At 33.1% G+C, this 17,005-nt stretch overlaps 1 protein-coding gene across 1 annotated transcript in view; it reads right to left on the bottom strand.

Annotated features, from left to right (window-relative positions):
- ADAMTS6 (ADAM metallopeptidase with thrombospondin type 1 motif, 6) overlaps positions 1-17,005 on the bottom strand; it is a 302,363-nt gene that overhangs the window by 53,473 nt on the left and 231,885 nt on the right. The window contains exons 14-15 of the mRNA XM_012664545.1: positions 14,155-14,257; positions 1,181-1,314 (exon numbers count right to left, since the gene is read on the bottom strand). Of these exons, the coding sequence (XP_012519999.1) occupies positions 1,181-1,314; positions 14,155-14,257 (237 nt within the window). The remainder of the gene's footprint in view (positions 1-1,180; positions 1,315-14,154; positions 14,258-17,005) is intronic.

Raw genomic sequence — 17,005 nt, 5'->3', positions numbered from 1 at the left:
AGTACCAAGCTGTTTTGATTACTACAGCCACTGGCTTTTTGTAAACATCCAATTGCTAGTGTCAAAGATTACTTGTGGAATTCATACCTGGGTAAATCTTTCAAAATGAAGACCTATTTCCACTAGCTGAATAACACTGTCATAAACAAAAAGGAAATGTAAGCATGCAATTTTGGAAGCTAAAATTCCACCTTTTAATTTTGCATTTAATCATAAAAATGTGGATTTTCTATATAGAGTTGATACATATTTCAGCATGTAAGTATGCACATTTGACCTATAGCCACTGATAGTACACATGTAATCCCTAAATAAAGACTGTACCTGGGTCTTTGTTATCTAAAAAAACTTGAATACTATCACAAAAATAACTTTTTCTTCAAGAAAGTAAAGTAGCCCCCCACAAACATGCACACACAAACTGGATCATCAGATACATATGGAGATAAGCAGCCAGAAGAATAGAAACTTTTCAAAGAAATTATGAGACTAAGTAAAATAGACAGTACTTTTTAATCTCTTCTTTCTCACTTTGTAGCACTTAATTTTGTGTTTTTCTTTAAAGAGTGGGTTTTGTAGCTTTTCTTATTATGACAAGATTCATATATAGGTCTAGGAAAATAGCATGGATTTACTCCTACAATTCCCAACTAGTCTGATTAATTCCCTACTGTAAATGTTTTAATAAGATAAAGACAAACACTATAATGAAAACCATTGTAAATGCTTCAAAGAAAGACAGAGTAGGAGGAGCATAGCTATTTCATACTTTGAGGAAGAATTATGCTATGAAATATATCAAATAATCTTCCAATGAGAACATCTGATAGCCATACAAATAAGAGCTCAATCCTTATTCCCTCTTTTTCTATCATCTTATTTGTAAACAGAACAGAAGAAAAATGGAAATTAAAGTTCAAAATATTTTTATACCTCTTGCAATGACTATAAACATAACTAGAATACCACAATAAATCACATTTGCATGGCACTTGAATATGAATGGGTCATTCCACCTTTAACTACTTATATTGTCATCCTTAATGAAAACTGAAATTCTCTAAAATGTGGCTCTCTTTTTAAAAAACTGAACATACTAATAGTATTAATTAGGAGTACTATCTCAGAAAAAGACAAAAGTCTCATAAACCTCAACAAAAAGGAGTAAAATTTGAGCAACCTTGCATTCTCCATTGATACAGATGTCCAGTGAATCGGTGTTGCACTGGGTCCCATCGATCACCGCAGGGGCACGTTCAGTGTAGAAATTGTAACCCTCAGCCAGGCAGTTTAATGCACAAGGTTTTACCCCACCTGGACAAATAGAGTAGAAGAGAAATAATTGGAATGATTCTAATGAAGAGTGATTGTATTATCCACAGCAAATTTACAATTCATATAGACATCATTCCTCGACTGTATACCTAAATGTGTAAGTTTCTTTCCTCCCTTTCTAAAATTTCACACTTATTTTCACTGCTTGTGCAACTTAAGGGAAGAATTGCTCAGTGGCTTTAAGGTTTAAAATTTTGACATATTTCCATTATGTATTTATAATATATTTTAGGGCAAAAGGGATCACAGTGGAGGTAACTGAATGTTTAAGAAAAATGGATGAAAGAAATACAATTTTATTTTATTTTATTTATTTTTTTTGAGACAGAGTCTCACTCTGTTGCCCTGGCTAGAGTGAGTGCTGTGGCGTTAGCCTAGCTCACAGCAACCTCAAACTCCTGGGCTCAAGCAATCTTACTGCCTCAGCCTCCCGAGTAGCTGGGACTATAAGCATGCGCCACCATGCTCAGCTAATTTTTTCTCTCTGTATATATTTTCAGTTGTCTAGCTAATTTCTTTCTATTTTTTTAGTAGAGACAGGGTCTCGCTCTTGCTCAGGCTGGTCTCGAACTCCTGAGCTCAACCAATCCACCCGCCTCAGCCTCCCAGAGTGCTAGGATTACAGGCGTGAGCCACCGCGCCCGGCCAAGAAATACAATTTTAAAAAACAAACCAAGAAAATCAAGTTTAAGGACTCTTGAAATAAAAACCTTGTATAGCGAAGAGGAATTTCTGCTACATATGTTACTGAAGTTGATACAAAAATTCTGCTACAACAAGCAAGGATATGGTAATTGTAAAATAAAACTAAATTTGTACCTGCCTTAAACATATCAAAAATTTCATAAGCTTGGCTTTATCATGAAGACAAATTCTTATGAGATTAGCAAATCAAAAATGAAATTAATTACAGCATTGAATTTGAATAATTTTTATGAGATTAATAAATCAAAGAGAAATATTAAATACAATATTATATTTGAATAATTAAAACAATATAATTTTATTTGTGAATATATGCAAATAATAACTTGGGCATTTTCATTTTGTGATTGAAATTTCTATTTTTTAAGGTTGAAGTGAAAAATTAGCATAAATAATAGCAATGTTTAAAAATAGCACATATCATAATTTTATAGTATATTTAAAATAGCAATAAATGTGGATTTATTGTACTTAACACAGCATATGAGAAAGCAACTATTTATAAGTATGTAATGATTGATTGAAATTATGACTTAAAATACATTCTTTTGAAACTTTATTTCATGAACTTTAAAACACTTTTACCTTGTCTAATTAAACTGATAAAATTTCTCTTTTAAATCAAGAAGATTATTTCTAACAAAGAAAATAAAGCAGACAGATGAAATGACCTGCCTAGTCTCTGAAGTTCTTAGAAATCAGGTTTCTGCAGGTTGAAGGTATGTAAAAGAGGAAAACAGAGTGAGTGGTAGAGTCGATGATAAATTAGAGAGAGCACATTCCACTAAAGGAGATCACCATTACAGTTGAATGTTGTCTTGCAAGAAGATGGCCCATTATTGTTAGACATTCTGTTTTTTCAAGAGAAGATAAAAACCTAAATTTTTTCAATGTAAATTCTTTCAATTTTTAAGTGTTGACAACTGATTCAAACTTTTCAAAATTACTGTGGAGGCTAAAATATACATGTAGTTAAAAACTGGTCCCTTAACTACCAGTCTATAACCTCTGGCCTGAGTCCGTGTTTTTTTCCATTTTCAATGTTACAGGCTATAGAGCTTCTCTATAATTAAGAATGTTATTTTTAAGCTTAGGTTAATAATAAATTTTGCTATACTGAGCACAGAAATAACAAGTAATAAAATAATTTCTCCCTGAACTGATAATCAAACTACTTATTTTTATGAGAGTCTCATGAATAAAATTACTATAAATTTCTATGAATCTTACTGGGATTTTTTTCATTACTACCCTATATAGTTCCGTTCAGACTTTTTATTGTAATGCTTTGGAATTTAATGCAGCATTTTACATATCAGGCTTTAAAAAGTGAACCCGAGTCTTCTGTTTATTCAATTTTAACATAAATCATATAAGGTAATACTTGATAGGTAGAACATATAAATACTATGGTTGTATTCCTTAGCCCAATACACTACATGATAAAAACGGAAATAAATTTCTTTTTTTGTTTACTGCTGAAGATGTGTTCAGCTTATCCTGCTACAATGAGCTTTCATAAGAAGTATCACTTAAGTGACATCAGCAAGGTGGCAGAAGAGGAGCTTTCTACTGTCATCTCTCTGCAGAAGCACTGATTTTGACAACTACCCACAGACAAGGGGAGTACCTTTGTGGGAGTCCAGGAGTCCAGCAGAGAAGTTCCAGCACACCATTGGAGAGAAAAATCCAAGAACAGCCACATTGAAGAGGTTAAAGAAGAACAGTTTAACTTTATCTGCATCACATCTCCCTCAAGGCAGCACAGCACAGCAAAAAGAAACACCCCCTCAATCCATGATTTCTCCCACAGGGGAAAGTGTGAGTACTGGGCTCCTCTAGCTGTGTGGGACAATGCCCAAGAGGCCTACTTCTTTCTTGCGTAATCCAGAATACTGATTGGCATAGCTAAGTGCTTGGAAGAGGATGGGAACAGAGAAGACAGGCCAAAGACCCAATTAAGTGCTCTGCAAACTCCATTGGGAAGTCCATCCACGAGCCACTTGAGATGTTTTGCCTATTGCCCCCCCCCCAACTAGCTCATGGGCACCACAAAAACTCTGTGTGCCTCATCACCCACCTCCCCAACTCCCTAGGTTGGCAGCCCGAGCATGTTCTTATGGACAGTGAGTGTAAGCATTTCATGCAGACGGCCACCTTGACTTTTTAGGACTGGGAAAAGGCACACAGTTCAAGCATTTTAGGGCATCATTCTAGGTAAAACAAACAGGAAGCTCCTAGCACCTGACCCAGCTTTGCAGGATCCTGAGAGGGCATATAATCTTATGAATTCTTCCCCAAGAGAGAACAAGAGGGGTGGAGTAGGTGCACCCATAGAAAAGGTCTGAGAGTCTCAGAATCCCTAGCTGGGCTGTTTGGTGAAGATGTTTCTCTCAGGGAGCCAGTTAATAAAGACTAGAGGAGATAACTACTTCTCCAAATGCAAAGACAGCAATTACAAGACATCAAGCAATAAAAACAATTTAAGAAAACATGACATCACCAAAGGAACACAATAATATTCTAGTAACTAAATCAAAGGAATGCTGATCTATGAATGACCTGAAAAGAATTCAAAATAATTGTTTTTAGGAAGCTGAGGGAACTACAAGAGAACACAGATCAACAACTCAATGAAATTAGAAAAGCGATACATACACAAAATGGGAAGTTCACCAAAGAGACAAAAATCATTTTTTAAAAAACTCCAGAAATTCTGGAGCTGAAGAATACAATGAATGAAATGAAAAATGAAATAGAGAACATCAATAGTAGACTTAAGCAGAAGAAAGAATCTATAAACTTGAAGAAAGGTCATTTTAAAACATTCAGTCAAAGAGGGGAAAAAAGAAAAAAAAAGGAAAAGGAATGAAGAAAGCTTATAGGATTTACGGGAAACCATAAAGAGAGCTAAAATTTAACATTATAGGAATCTCAGACAGAAAAAAGAGTGGAAGGGGAATAAGGTTTATTTAAAGAAATAATGGCTGAAAACTTCCCAAATCTGGAGAGAAATATGGACATCCAAGTACATGAAGTTCAGAGGTCTCCAATAAGGTTCAACCCAAAGAAGACTTCACATACTATAATCAAATTGTCAAAAATCAAAGACAAAGAATTTTGAAAGCAGGCAAAAAGAGGTTCATCACATTCAAGAGAACTCTATAGGTCTATTAGTAGATTTCTCAGCAGAAACCTTGCAGGTCAGGACAGAGTGAGATGGTATATTCAGAGTGCTGAAAGAAAAAAAAACTGCCAACCAAGAATACTTTACCTGGCAGAGTTGTCCTTCATAACTGAAGGAGAGAGAAAGACTTTCCCAGATAAACAAAAGCTGAAGGAGTTCATCACCACTAGACCTGCCATACAAGAAATGCTAAAGGGAGTTCTTCAAGCTGAAACGAAAGGATGCTAATTAGTAACATGAAAATATATGAAAGTATAAAACTCACTGGTAAAGGTAAGTATATAGTCAAATTCAGAATGTTCTAATACTGTCATAAAGGTATGTAAATCACTTAAAACTCTAGTATAAAAGCTAAAAGACAAAAATATTAAAAATAATTACAGCTACACTAATTTGTATGTGGATACACAATATAAAAAGTTGTAAATTATAACATCAAAAATATAAAATAGGGGAGATTAAAGGTGTAGATTTTTTGTATGTGTTGGAAGTTAAGTTATTAACAGCTTAAAATAGACTGTTATAACTATAAGATGTTTCACATAAGGCTTATGGTAATCACAAAGGAGAAACCTGTAGTAGACACACAAGAGAAAGAGAAAGAAATCAAAGCATACTACTATTACAGAAAATCATCCAATCGCAAATGAAGACAGCAAGAGTAAGAAATGAACAAAAAACCTACTAAAGAGCCAAAAACAATCAACAAAATAGCAATAATAAGTCCTTACCTAACAATAATTATTTTAAATGTAAATGGATTAAATTCCCCAATGAAAAGAAGGGGGAATGGATAAAAAAAACAAGAGTGGCTTGAATGAATAAAAAAACAAGACCCAACTATATACTGCCTACACTTCAGACTTAAGGACACAGAAGACTAAAAGTGAAGAGATGAAAAAAGATACTCCATGCAAATGGAAACCAAAATAGAGCAGGGGGAGCTATACTTATATGAGACAAAATAGACTATAAGTTAAAAACTGTAACAAGAGACAAAGAAGGTCACTATATAATGCTAAAGGGGTCAATTCATCAATTGATTACAATTTACAATTGTAAATATACATGTACCCAACATTGGAGAACCTAAATATATAGAGCAATTATTAGGAGATGCTGGGGGTAGAAGACAGTAATATAATGATAGAGGACTTCAATAGCCTACTTTCAACAATGGGTAGGTCATCCAGACAAAAAAAATCAAAAAGGAAAAAGGTGGACTATACTTTAGAGGAAATGGACCTAAAAGATATATAGAACATTCCATCCAAAAGCATCAAAATATATCCTCTCAGGCACACATGGAAAATTCTCCAGGATATATCATTTGTTAGGCCACAAAACAAGTCTTCACATATTTAAGATCAAAATCATATCAATCATTTTTCTGACCATGATGGTATGAAACTAGAAACCAGTAACAGAAGGAAAACTGGAAAATTCACAAATACATGAAAATTAAACAACATGCTCCTGAACAACCAACAGGTCAAAGAAGAAATCAAAAGGTAAATTTAAAAATATCTTAAGACAAGTAAAAATAGAAACACAACATTCCAGAATTTACAGGATGCTGCTGAAGCACTTCTAAGAGGGAAGTTTATAGTGATAAATGTCTACATTTTAAAAAAAGATTTCTAATATACAACCTAACTTTACATCTCAGGGAACTACAAAAAGAAGAACAAACTAACTCCAAAATTAATAGAAGAAAGGAAATAAAGATCAGAGCACAAATAAATGAAATAGATTTGTTCACAAAAATATAGGAAAGATCAATAAAACTGAGAATTGGTTTTTTGAAAAGGTAAACAAAATAGACAAATCTTTAGCTAGACTAGGGAAAAAAGAGAGAAGACTCAAAATCAGAAATGAAAGAGGAGACATTAAAACTGATACCACAGAAATACAACTGATCATAAGAGACTACCATGAACACTTCAGGGATATCCAAATTGGCCAACCCTGAAGATATGACTAAAGTTGTAGAAACAATCAGCCTATCAAGACTGAATTATGAAAAAATAGAAAATCTGAACAGACCAGTAACAATTAAGGACATTAAATCAGTAATCAAAAATCTCTCAACAAATAAAAGCCCAGAACCTGATGGCATCGCTGGTGAATTATACCAAAACAATACCAGTCTTTCTCATACTCTTTCAAAAATTTGTGGAAGAGAGAACACTTCCAAATTCATTTTACGAGGCCAGCATTGCCCTGACTACCAAGCCAGACAAGGGCATTAACAGAAAAGAACATTACAGGTCAATATCCCTGATGAACATAGATGCAGAATTTTTCAATAAAATACTAGCAAAACTCAATTACACAGAACATTAAAGAATCATTCATCATGATCAAGTAGGATTTATCATGAGAATGCAAGGATAGTTCAGCAAATCAAAAAATGTGATACAACAATTAATAGAAAGAAGGACAGAACCCAAATGACTTAAATGTAAGAACTGAAACTATAAAATGATAAGAAAACATAGGGGAAAAGCTCGCAGACATAGGTCTTGGCAATGATTCTCTTGGATATGACACCAAAAGCATAGACAACAAATACCAAAATAAACAAGTGGGACTATATCAAACTGAAAAGTTTCTGCACAGCAAGGAACAAGCAACAAAATGAAAAGTCAACCCACAGAATGGGAGAAAATATTTGTGAACCATATATCCAATAAGAGGTAAACATCCAAAGCATATAAGGAACTTGTAAAAAAAATATAACCTGATTAAAAATAGGCAAAGAATATGAATAGACATTTTTCTAATCATTGGGGAAATGCAAATCAAAACCATAATGAGATATCACTTCACATCTGTTAAGATGGCTATTATCAAAAAGTCAAAAGATAACAAGTGTTGGTAAGGATATGGGGAAAAGGAAACCCGTATACATTGTTGCTACGCATGTAAATTGGTACTGCCATTATGGCAAACAGTATGGCGCCTCCTTGAAAAATTAAAAATAGAATGACCATATGAGCCAGTAATCTCACTTCTGGGTATATATCCAAAGAAAATAAAATCACTATCATGAAAAGATATCTACTCATGTTCATTGCAGCATTATCCGGAAACAGGTAAGAAATGGAAACAACCCAGTGTGTTAACAGATGAGTACATAAAAAAAATTATGGTGTATACATATAATGCAATATTATTCAGTCTTTAAAAAGAAAGCCTGTCATTTGGGACAACATGAATGAACCCAGAGAATATTATGCTAAATGAAATAAGACAGAAAGACAAATACTGTATGACCTCACTTATATATGGAATTTAAAAAAAGTCAAACTCATAGAAATAGAAGGGTGGTTATCAGGGGTTGGATCACATGGGGGAATAGGGAGGTATTGGTCAATAGATGCAAATGTTTTGTTATAAGAGAAATAACTTCTGTAGATCTAATATATTATAGTTAATAATAATATGTACTTGAAATTTGCTAAGAGAATAGATCTTAAGTATTCTCATCACACACACAAAAAAGAATCCCTATGTAAGGTAATGGATATGTTAATTAGCTTGATTATAGTAATCATTTCACAAGATATATGTATATCAAAACATGTCGTACACTTTATACAATTTTTGTTTTGTAAATTGTACCTCGATGAAGCTGAAAACAAAAGAGGTACTGTTGTTAATTCAGAAGGGATTTAAAATAATTCTCTAAATGAAGGGGCATATTAATCAATTACCTTATGTTAAATCTTATTATAAATTTAGGGTTAATTCACTATGTACAGAATTATATCTAATAGATGGTAATTATTAAATCTGTGAATTATTTCAGACACTTTTCCTGCACCAAGACAAAACGATCTTAAATGTATATGCACCTAATAAAAATGACTCAAATACATAAAGCAAAATCTTACATAAAAAGAAAGCAAAGGGCTGGGCGCGGTGGCTCACACCTGTAATCCTAGCACTCTGGGAGGCCGAGGCGGGCGGATTGTTTGAGCTCAGGAGTTCGAAACCAGCCTGAGCAAGAGCGAGACCCCATCTCTACTAAAAATAGAAAGAAATTAGCTGGACAACTAAAAATATATAGAAAAAATTAGCCGGGCATGGTGGCGCATGTCTGTAGTCCCAGCTACTCGGGAGGCTGAGGCAGGAGGATCGCTTGAGCCCAGGACTTTGAGGTTGCTGTGAGCTAGGCTGACGCCACGGCACTCTAGCCCAGGCAAGAGAGTGAGACTCTGTCTCAAAAAAAAAAAAGAAAGCAAAGCCATAAAATAGTTGGAGATTTTAACACACCTCTCCCAATAATTGATAGAAGAGCTAGAGCAGAAAAATCAGAAAGAATATAAAAAGATGGAACAACAGTCTCAGCCAAGTTGACATCATGGATATCTATAGAACATTATATATCTAATAACTGCAGAAAACACATTATTTTCAAGTATACATAGAACATTCACCAAGAATATTCTCTAATCTTAATGAAATTCAATTATACATGAATAACAAAAAGATATCTAGAAAATCTCAAATATATGGAAATTAAAACAACATAGTTCTAAGTAACTCATAGGTTAAATCACAATGTGAATAAAATATTTTGAACTGAAGGAAATAAAAATACAAAATAAATTCTGGGAATGACAAAAAGCAAAATGAACTGACAATAAAAAAGGAAATAATAAATAAAAGAGCAAAAATTAAAAATTAGAAAAAAGACAAATTAAAGAGAAAGGTAATAAAGCCAGAGTTTGGTTCTTTGAAAATATTAATAAAATTGATAAACCCCAAGGAAGACTGATAAAGAAAAACAGAGAAAACACAAACTGTCAATATCAGAAATGAAAGAGGATATATCATTACAGACTTTATAGATGTTAAATATGATAAAAGAATGCTATGATCTATTTTATGGTAATAAATTGGACAACATGGATGTAACATAAATTTCTTAAAGACACAAAATCAAAAAGTGAAACAGAAGAAATTTTTTTTAAAATGTGAATATCCCTTTATCTATTAAAGGACCTGAATTTTTAAGAAAAAGCATTTTCACAAAGAAAATACCAAGGCTGATGGTTTTACTAGTGAGAGGTATTCTAAGGAAAAAATAATATCATCCTAAAACTCTTTCAAAATAAGTAAGGATTCTATTTTGGAAAGCTGCAGTACCACTGATACCAAAACTTGCCCAAAACATCACAAGAAAAATACTTACAAATCAGTATCTTTTATGAATATAGATGCAAATATCCTTAATAAAACATTAGCAATTAAAGTAAATCCAATAACACATAAGAAACAACATATCATCACCACATGGGGTTTTATCCTGGGAATACAAGGTAAGTTTGAGATCATAAAATCTATAAAGTCATTCAGCATGTTAATAGAATAAAGAAGAAAAAAATACAATACATGCATAAACTATATGGGAGGGCAAATCTAGTGCATTAAGGCAAGAAAATGAAATAAAAGGCATAAAGATTGAAATAGATCATCTCTATTTCCAGATAACAGGACTATTTACCAAGAAAATGATAAGCATTTACAAAATAACTGTTAAACCATGGGAATTTAGAAAGGTCATAGAATACAAAGTTAATATACAAAAGTCAATTTTACTTTTGCATACTAGAGAAAACTATTGAAAATGAAATTTTCAAAAGTCTTATTAATGATAGTGTCCAAAAACATAAATTACTCAGGAATAGATTTAATAACAGATGTGCAGAACCTTCCACATAAAACTATAAAACATAGTTGAGAGAAATTAAAGAAGACATAAATAAATGGAGAGCTATACCATCCTCATAAACTGGAAAATTCAGTATTATTAACATCTCAGTTCTCCCTCAATTGATCTATGGATTCAACATAATACCCAAATCATAAGCCCAGCAGGTTTTTCTGTAGACATTAACAACTGATTCTAAAATCTATATGGAAATGCAAAGCAGATAGAATATCTGAAGAACTCTTGAAGAAAGATCAAAGTTGGTGGAACTTATACAACCTGTGTTCAAGACTATACAGTTACAGTAGTCAAATCAGTTTTGTACTGGCAAAGGATTGAAAAATGGATCTATGAAACAAAATAGATAATCCATAAATACACTACAAATACACACCATACTAAAAATTATTTTGAGAGAGATCATAGATCTAAATGTAAGGCTTTTAGAACAAACTGTAAGAAAATACCTTCTTGAGTTTAGGTAGGAAAATATTTCTTAGACAGGACACAGAACACAATAACCATCCAGAAAAATTATTAGAAAGTTAGAATTAAAAACTGAAAAATTAAAAACATATATATACCCCAAAACACCATTAAAATAACAGGAAAGCCACGGACTGTGACAAAATATTTGTAAAACTTATCTGATAAATGACTACCACTTGAGAAGATAAATAACCCAATTTAAAAACAGGCGAAAGATCTGAACAGACAATACAAAAGAAGATACATAAATGGCCAATAAGTACATGCAAATATGCTTAACATAGTTAATCATCAGAAAATGAAAAATTGAAACTTCATTGAGACACCACTCTATCCTCACCAGAAGACTAAAACCACCAAATGTTGGCAAGGATGTGTAGCAAATGGAATGCTCATACATTGTTGGTGGGAGTGTATGGTACAATCACTTTGGAAAAGTATCTGGCAGTTTCTTTTAAAACTAAACTCACACCTACCCTGTTGCCCAGCAATTCCATTCCTAAGTATTTACCCAAGTGCAATGAAAACATATGCTCACAAAAAGATTATACACAATTGTTCATAGCAGCTTATTCATAACAGCCAAAAACTAGAAACAACCCAGGTGTCCATCAATAGCAGAATGAAAAAACAAACTTGTTACTACAATGGAATAGTGCTCAGCAATAAAAAGGAATGGTTTTTTTTTTTTAAGACACAGAGTGCCCAGGCTGGAGTGCAGTGGCTATTCACAGGCATCATCCACATACTGTTCAGCAGGGGAGTTTGGACCCCCTCTGTTTCTGACCTGGGCTGGTTTACCCCTCCTTAGGCAACCTAGTGGCCCCTCACCCCAGAAGGATATAATATTAATGCCAAACTTAGTGCCAACACCCAATCAGCATAGCACACTACAGCCCATAACTCCTGGCTCAAGCAATCCACCTCAGCCTCTCAAGTAGCTGGGACAACAGGTACGTGTCACTGCACCCAGATATAACCAACTACTTTCTATTAATATATACAACAATGTGGATAAATCTCAAAAACATCAAGCTTAAAGAAGACTTACACCATAGAATGTATATGGCATAATTTTATTTTTATGAAGTTTTGGAAAGACGAAACTAAAGTATGGTGAGGAAAAAAATCTGAACAATGGTTGTTTCTTGGGAGGAGCAGATAGAGGCAGCTAATCACTGCAAAGGACTATAATGACTTTTATGGACTCAATGTGTTCCCCCAAAATTCATACGTTGAAATCCTCATCCCCAATGTGAAGGTGGGGCCTTTGGGAAGTAATAAGGTCATGAGGGTTATGAATGGGATATTTGCCCTTATAAAAGGGACCCCAGAGAGCACTTTCCTCCTCTTTCTGCCATGTGAGGATACAATGAGAAAGAGGCAGTTTGCAACCCAGAAGAGGGCCCTCACCAGAATCCAACCATGTTGGCACCCTCATCTCATATTTTCAGCCTCCAGAACTGTGAGAAATAAATTTCTAGTTTTTAAGCCCCCCAGCTTATGGTAGGTAATTTGTTATAGTGGTCTGAACTAAGACAATGACCATGAGAATTTTGAAGGTAATGGTAATGTTGTATATCTCAATAGGGATTTACAAGTATTTGCATTTGTCAAAAGTCAGGGAAAGTACAGTTAAGATTTGTACATTTCATTGTATGTAATCTTACTTCAAAAGAAAAAAGTAAACAAATAATTGAACTGTGGTTAATGTTATGCATGCTTAAGTATTTAGAGGAAAGCATATTAATGATGAATTTACTTTGAAATATATAAAAATAAGATAGATTAATAAATAGAAAGATGAATAGACATGTATAAAGAAAGTAGAGTAAAATGTTAATGGTACAATCTTGGTGGTGAATATACAGTTGTCACTGTAAAATTCTTTTAATATTGCTCTACTGGATAATTTTTAAAGTAAGATGTTAGAAAAACAAACAATAAATATTTCTTAAACGTATATTCATACCTAATGGGCACTACATATACTATACAGATGATAGTTATACAAAAAGCCCAGACTTCACCACTACACAATAAATCCATGTAACAAAACTGTACTTGTACCCCCTAAGTCAGTAATAACAATAATAATATAAAAATTTTTAAAAAGTATGTCTAATTTTTCCAAGAGAAAATTTCAACAAAATTTTATATTTTGTAGTTTGTATTTTGGGAGTGTAAAAAAACCTTCTGCTTACTGAACAATTAATACTCCATATGTGCCCAAATTAAAGAGCAAAAATGTTTCCTAACTCTGAAAAAGAATCTGTGGAAATATCCTTGGCTTTTGACTAAGAAAGAACACAGACTTTCCAGATTTATGTTGTTATAATTTGTTTTAGAGAGATAATTGCAAATATTCAAAGATTATAATGTAATTTATATGTAACTCAAAGAAATCTCAAGCAGAATTCCAAAGTATTATACAGTTTTGATGTGCAGATATCCTTTCTAGGAATTTTGTACCTTTTTAAATAGAATTAGGTTTTAAGAAATGATTTGTGATAATTTGTACTAATATATAAACTTCATTATAGGGAAACTAAAACATGAGACCTTTATAGTACTATAGGCACTTTCCTGCTTTTATTTGCAAACACTGATTTTAGCTAGTATGTGCATGAATGTATGTGCGTGTTTTATGTATTTATATACTCTTTTATATTTGCAAAGCTCTCAAGCATGAATGCTCTGCCAGGTTATACATTACCTCCAGTATAGGGTTTCCAGTTATAATACTTTCCTCGGAAAGGCATATTGTCAAAGTCTGCACACTGTTTCTCTCGAAAATCTCGGGAACCCAAAGGGCATGGCTAAAATAAAATAAAATCATGAATGGTACGATTGTTGGGAAATACCAAAACCAAGGAACAATGTCTCTAAAATTAAAATTGCCTGAACTCCATCATATTAATTCACTACCTTACTCTCAGGCTGCAATTCCGGCATTTGCTTTACTGTTCTACAATCGGTATTCAGACAGATGTGTTTGAATTGTAATCTTAGTTACAGAAGTAATTTAAACAAAGTTAAGTGTTAGACAGTTCCATATAACTCTACACTCAAATACATGTCATAGTCCTCTTTGTAATCAATCCATCAGGTATCTCCTTATAAACATACATTAAAAACAGATGAAAAAACTAAAACATAAAATCCTTTTTGGTAACAATATTTGAGGTCCAGTTGCCATAGCTATTCCCAGATCTTTATTTTAATGAATCAAGAGGCAGGTTTATAAGATGACATTCAGAACTATTAATTGTGATTTGGACTCCTACTGCTATAGCTGTTTACTGTCTAGCAATGACAAAAAAACCCATATTTTAAATGTGGAATAACTAGGCAAAATGCTAGTCCTCAAGGCTAAACACCTTTGAATTCAAGGAAATTAGATTTATTAAGATTTACATTTAATCTATTAACATCACAGAAAATAAAATACTAAATGGTCCAAAATATGTAGATGTGTTGGGGGGGAGGATATTGAGAGGGTGAAGAGAGGATTATTTGTTTTTAAAAGTTTGGAATGCTTCTTCTACTTGAATTTTTTGAAGAGAAAAATCTTGCCAATCTAGCTAGGTTTAGATTCCAAATACCTCAGGGTCATCCTAACTCAACCTTTAAGTTCACAAGAATTATAACATCTCACAGTGTTTGAGTAATATGACTACGATTGACTTATCTTTTAGAGTTCTGCAGCTATAGTACTTAAAAACTAAAGTTAATGATTTTGAAACTCTGAGAAAACATTCCCATTAAATATGGAAGAACAGAATGTGTCATTAGATAAAATTTTTAATTGTGAATAAATGACAAGTATGTTACAGGCATTCTCAGAGATCATTTTAAGGACTTTTTACTATCTTCCCTTGGATCTCTACATTTGCTTTGTACAGTTTTCTGAGCTCAGGACATTGTAAAGATGTCCCTTTAATATATGTGCAATAATAATAGACCACAAATGTAACGTGTAATGTGCAAATATCTTTGCGGTCATCATTACTTCCTATATACTATGCTTCAAATCTTTACCATATTAAGTCCAAAGGCTCAGATTCTGAAAATAGTGGCAGTAGGTCCATATTGTCTTATGAGTCCTGCATTTTAAAATATTTTCGGCACATTTAAATATGATACTCCAATCCAAACCTAATGATTCTTCTTCTTGTCAAATTACTCTTCTTGCTTGCCTTTTAAAAAAAAAGAAAAATAACCATTTACCACAGGCTACATGGTGTATCACGTTGGAAGGATATGCTTCAAGGGTCTTTTGTTTCATAGTCTGTTAATTTTTGGATCTTTGGGATGTTTTAAATTAGAGGAATTTCTTCCTTTTCTAGCTATTTCCAGGGAATCCCACATAAGGACCAAAGTTGTCAGTGGCTTTTGCGACACAGCAAGACTACTTTTTAAAGCAAATATCATCAATTTAAAAAAAAATACACATAATTTGAACTTTAGCTGTAAGTTTTCACATAATACTTAAGCATTTGTAAAACACAAACTACCTAAAAGTTTCTTTAAGCATGGCTTTCAATCCAGTTAAAGGAACAAGACAAAAACGGGAAAACTACAGAACTATTTAAGGCAATATAAATAGTATATGACAGCATGTTACAAGTTGTCTATAGGTGCTATATATAGGTGAAAGATCAATGTGTCATCTGATTAGCTAGGGAAGTATTGGTTGAGAAAGAAAATCTTGAGCATGTACCAAAGTAGGATAAGAATTGCACTAGTTAAGAAAGAAAAAGACTTGGGGGAGTGGGAGACTATTATGAATGAAGCCAAGTAAAGCTTTGGGGACAGGAAGGAAAAGGTCATATATTGGGAATGGTTGGAAAAAGTCCATCCTAGATGAAAGAGAGAAGCATAAGAGGAAATGACATTTCACATGTATAGCACTGGTACATAAAAAAGCCCTTGATTTAATAAACTAAAACATCACGAGAGCCATTCGCTTAAAGGCAAACCAAACAAAAATGCTGTTTTTTAGTATCTTCTAATGATTCTCCTAAATAGAAGAAAAGTAAAATGTCCAGTAAGAGGATATTATTGTTTAATGAAGCACTTGGATAACATTTCATAAAATTTCTGATCTACTCTTTTCCTGTAATAAATGCTTTCAGAGTCAGTGTAACAAAAAGATTAGCAGTAGCAATAGCTAGCTAGTATTTACTAAATGCAGATGGTAGCCCACTTTTCAGAGATTTTTAGAGGTACTGTCTACTGAATTCCTCTCAACACTCTTATGAGGTAGTTAAAATTAATAATCTCATTTTACCACAAAGTAAATTGGGGTACAGAGAGGTTGCTTCATAATAGTTTCACAGTTCAAGGACACCCCCATATTCTAAGTGGAAGTCTCCTCTGGACACTCTCTAAATGCTACAATAATAGCGTGAAAGGTTTTAACTTTGTTGAGTTGTACAAAAACCTAATAAGAGTAACCTGGCTTCTAGACCTAACCCTACGTTAAATAGCTGCAAAGTTCTTATATCCTCAAACTACTTTTTTCTCATTTGTAAAACAAAAGGGCTAAAAGCAAGAGTTTTGGA

This window comes from Propithecus coquereli, unplaced genomic scaffold (assembly GCF_000956105.1).
Source record: "Propithecus coquereli isolate 6110/MARCELLA unplaced genomic scaffold, Pcoq_1.0 Scaffold9, whole genome shotgun sequence".
NCBI lineage: Eukaryota > Metazoa > Chordata > Mammalia > Primates > Indriidae > Propithecus > Propithecus coquereli.
The sequence above is the reverse complement of the archived record's forward strand: the minus strand, read 5'-3'. Positions and strand labels throughout refer to the sequence as shown.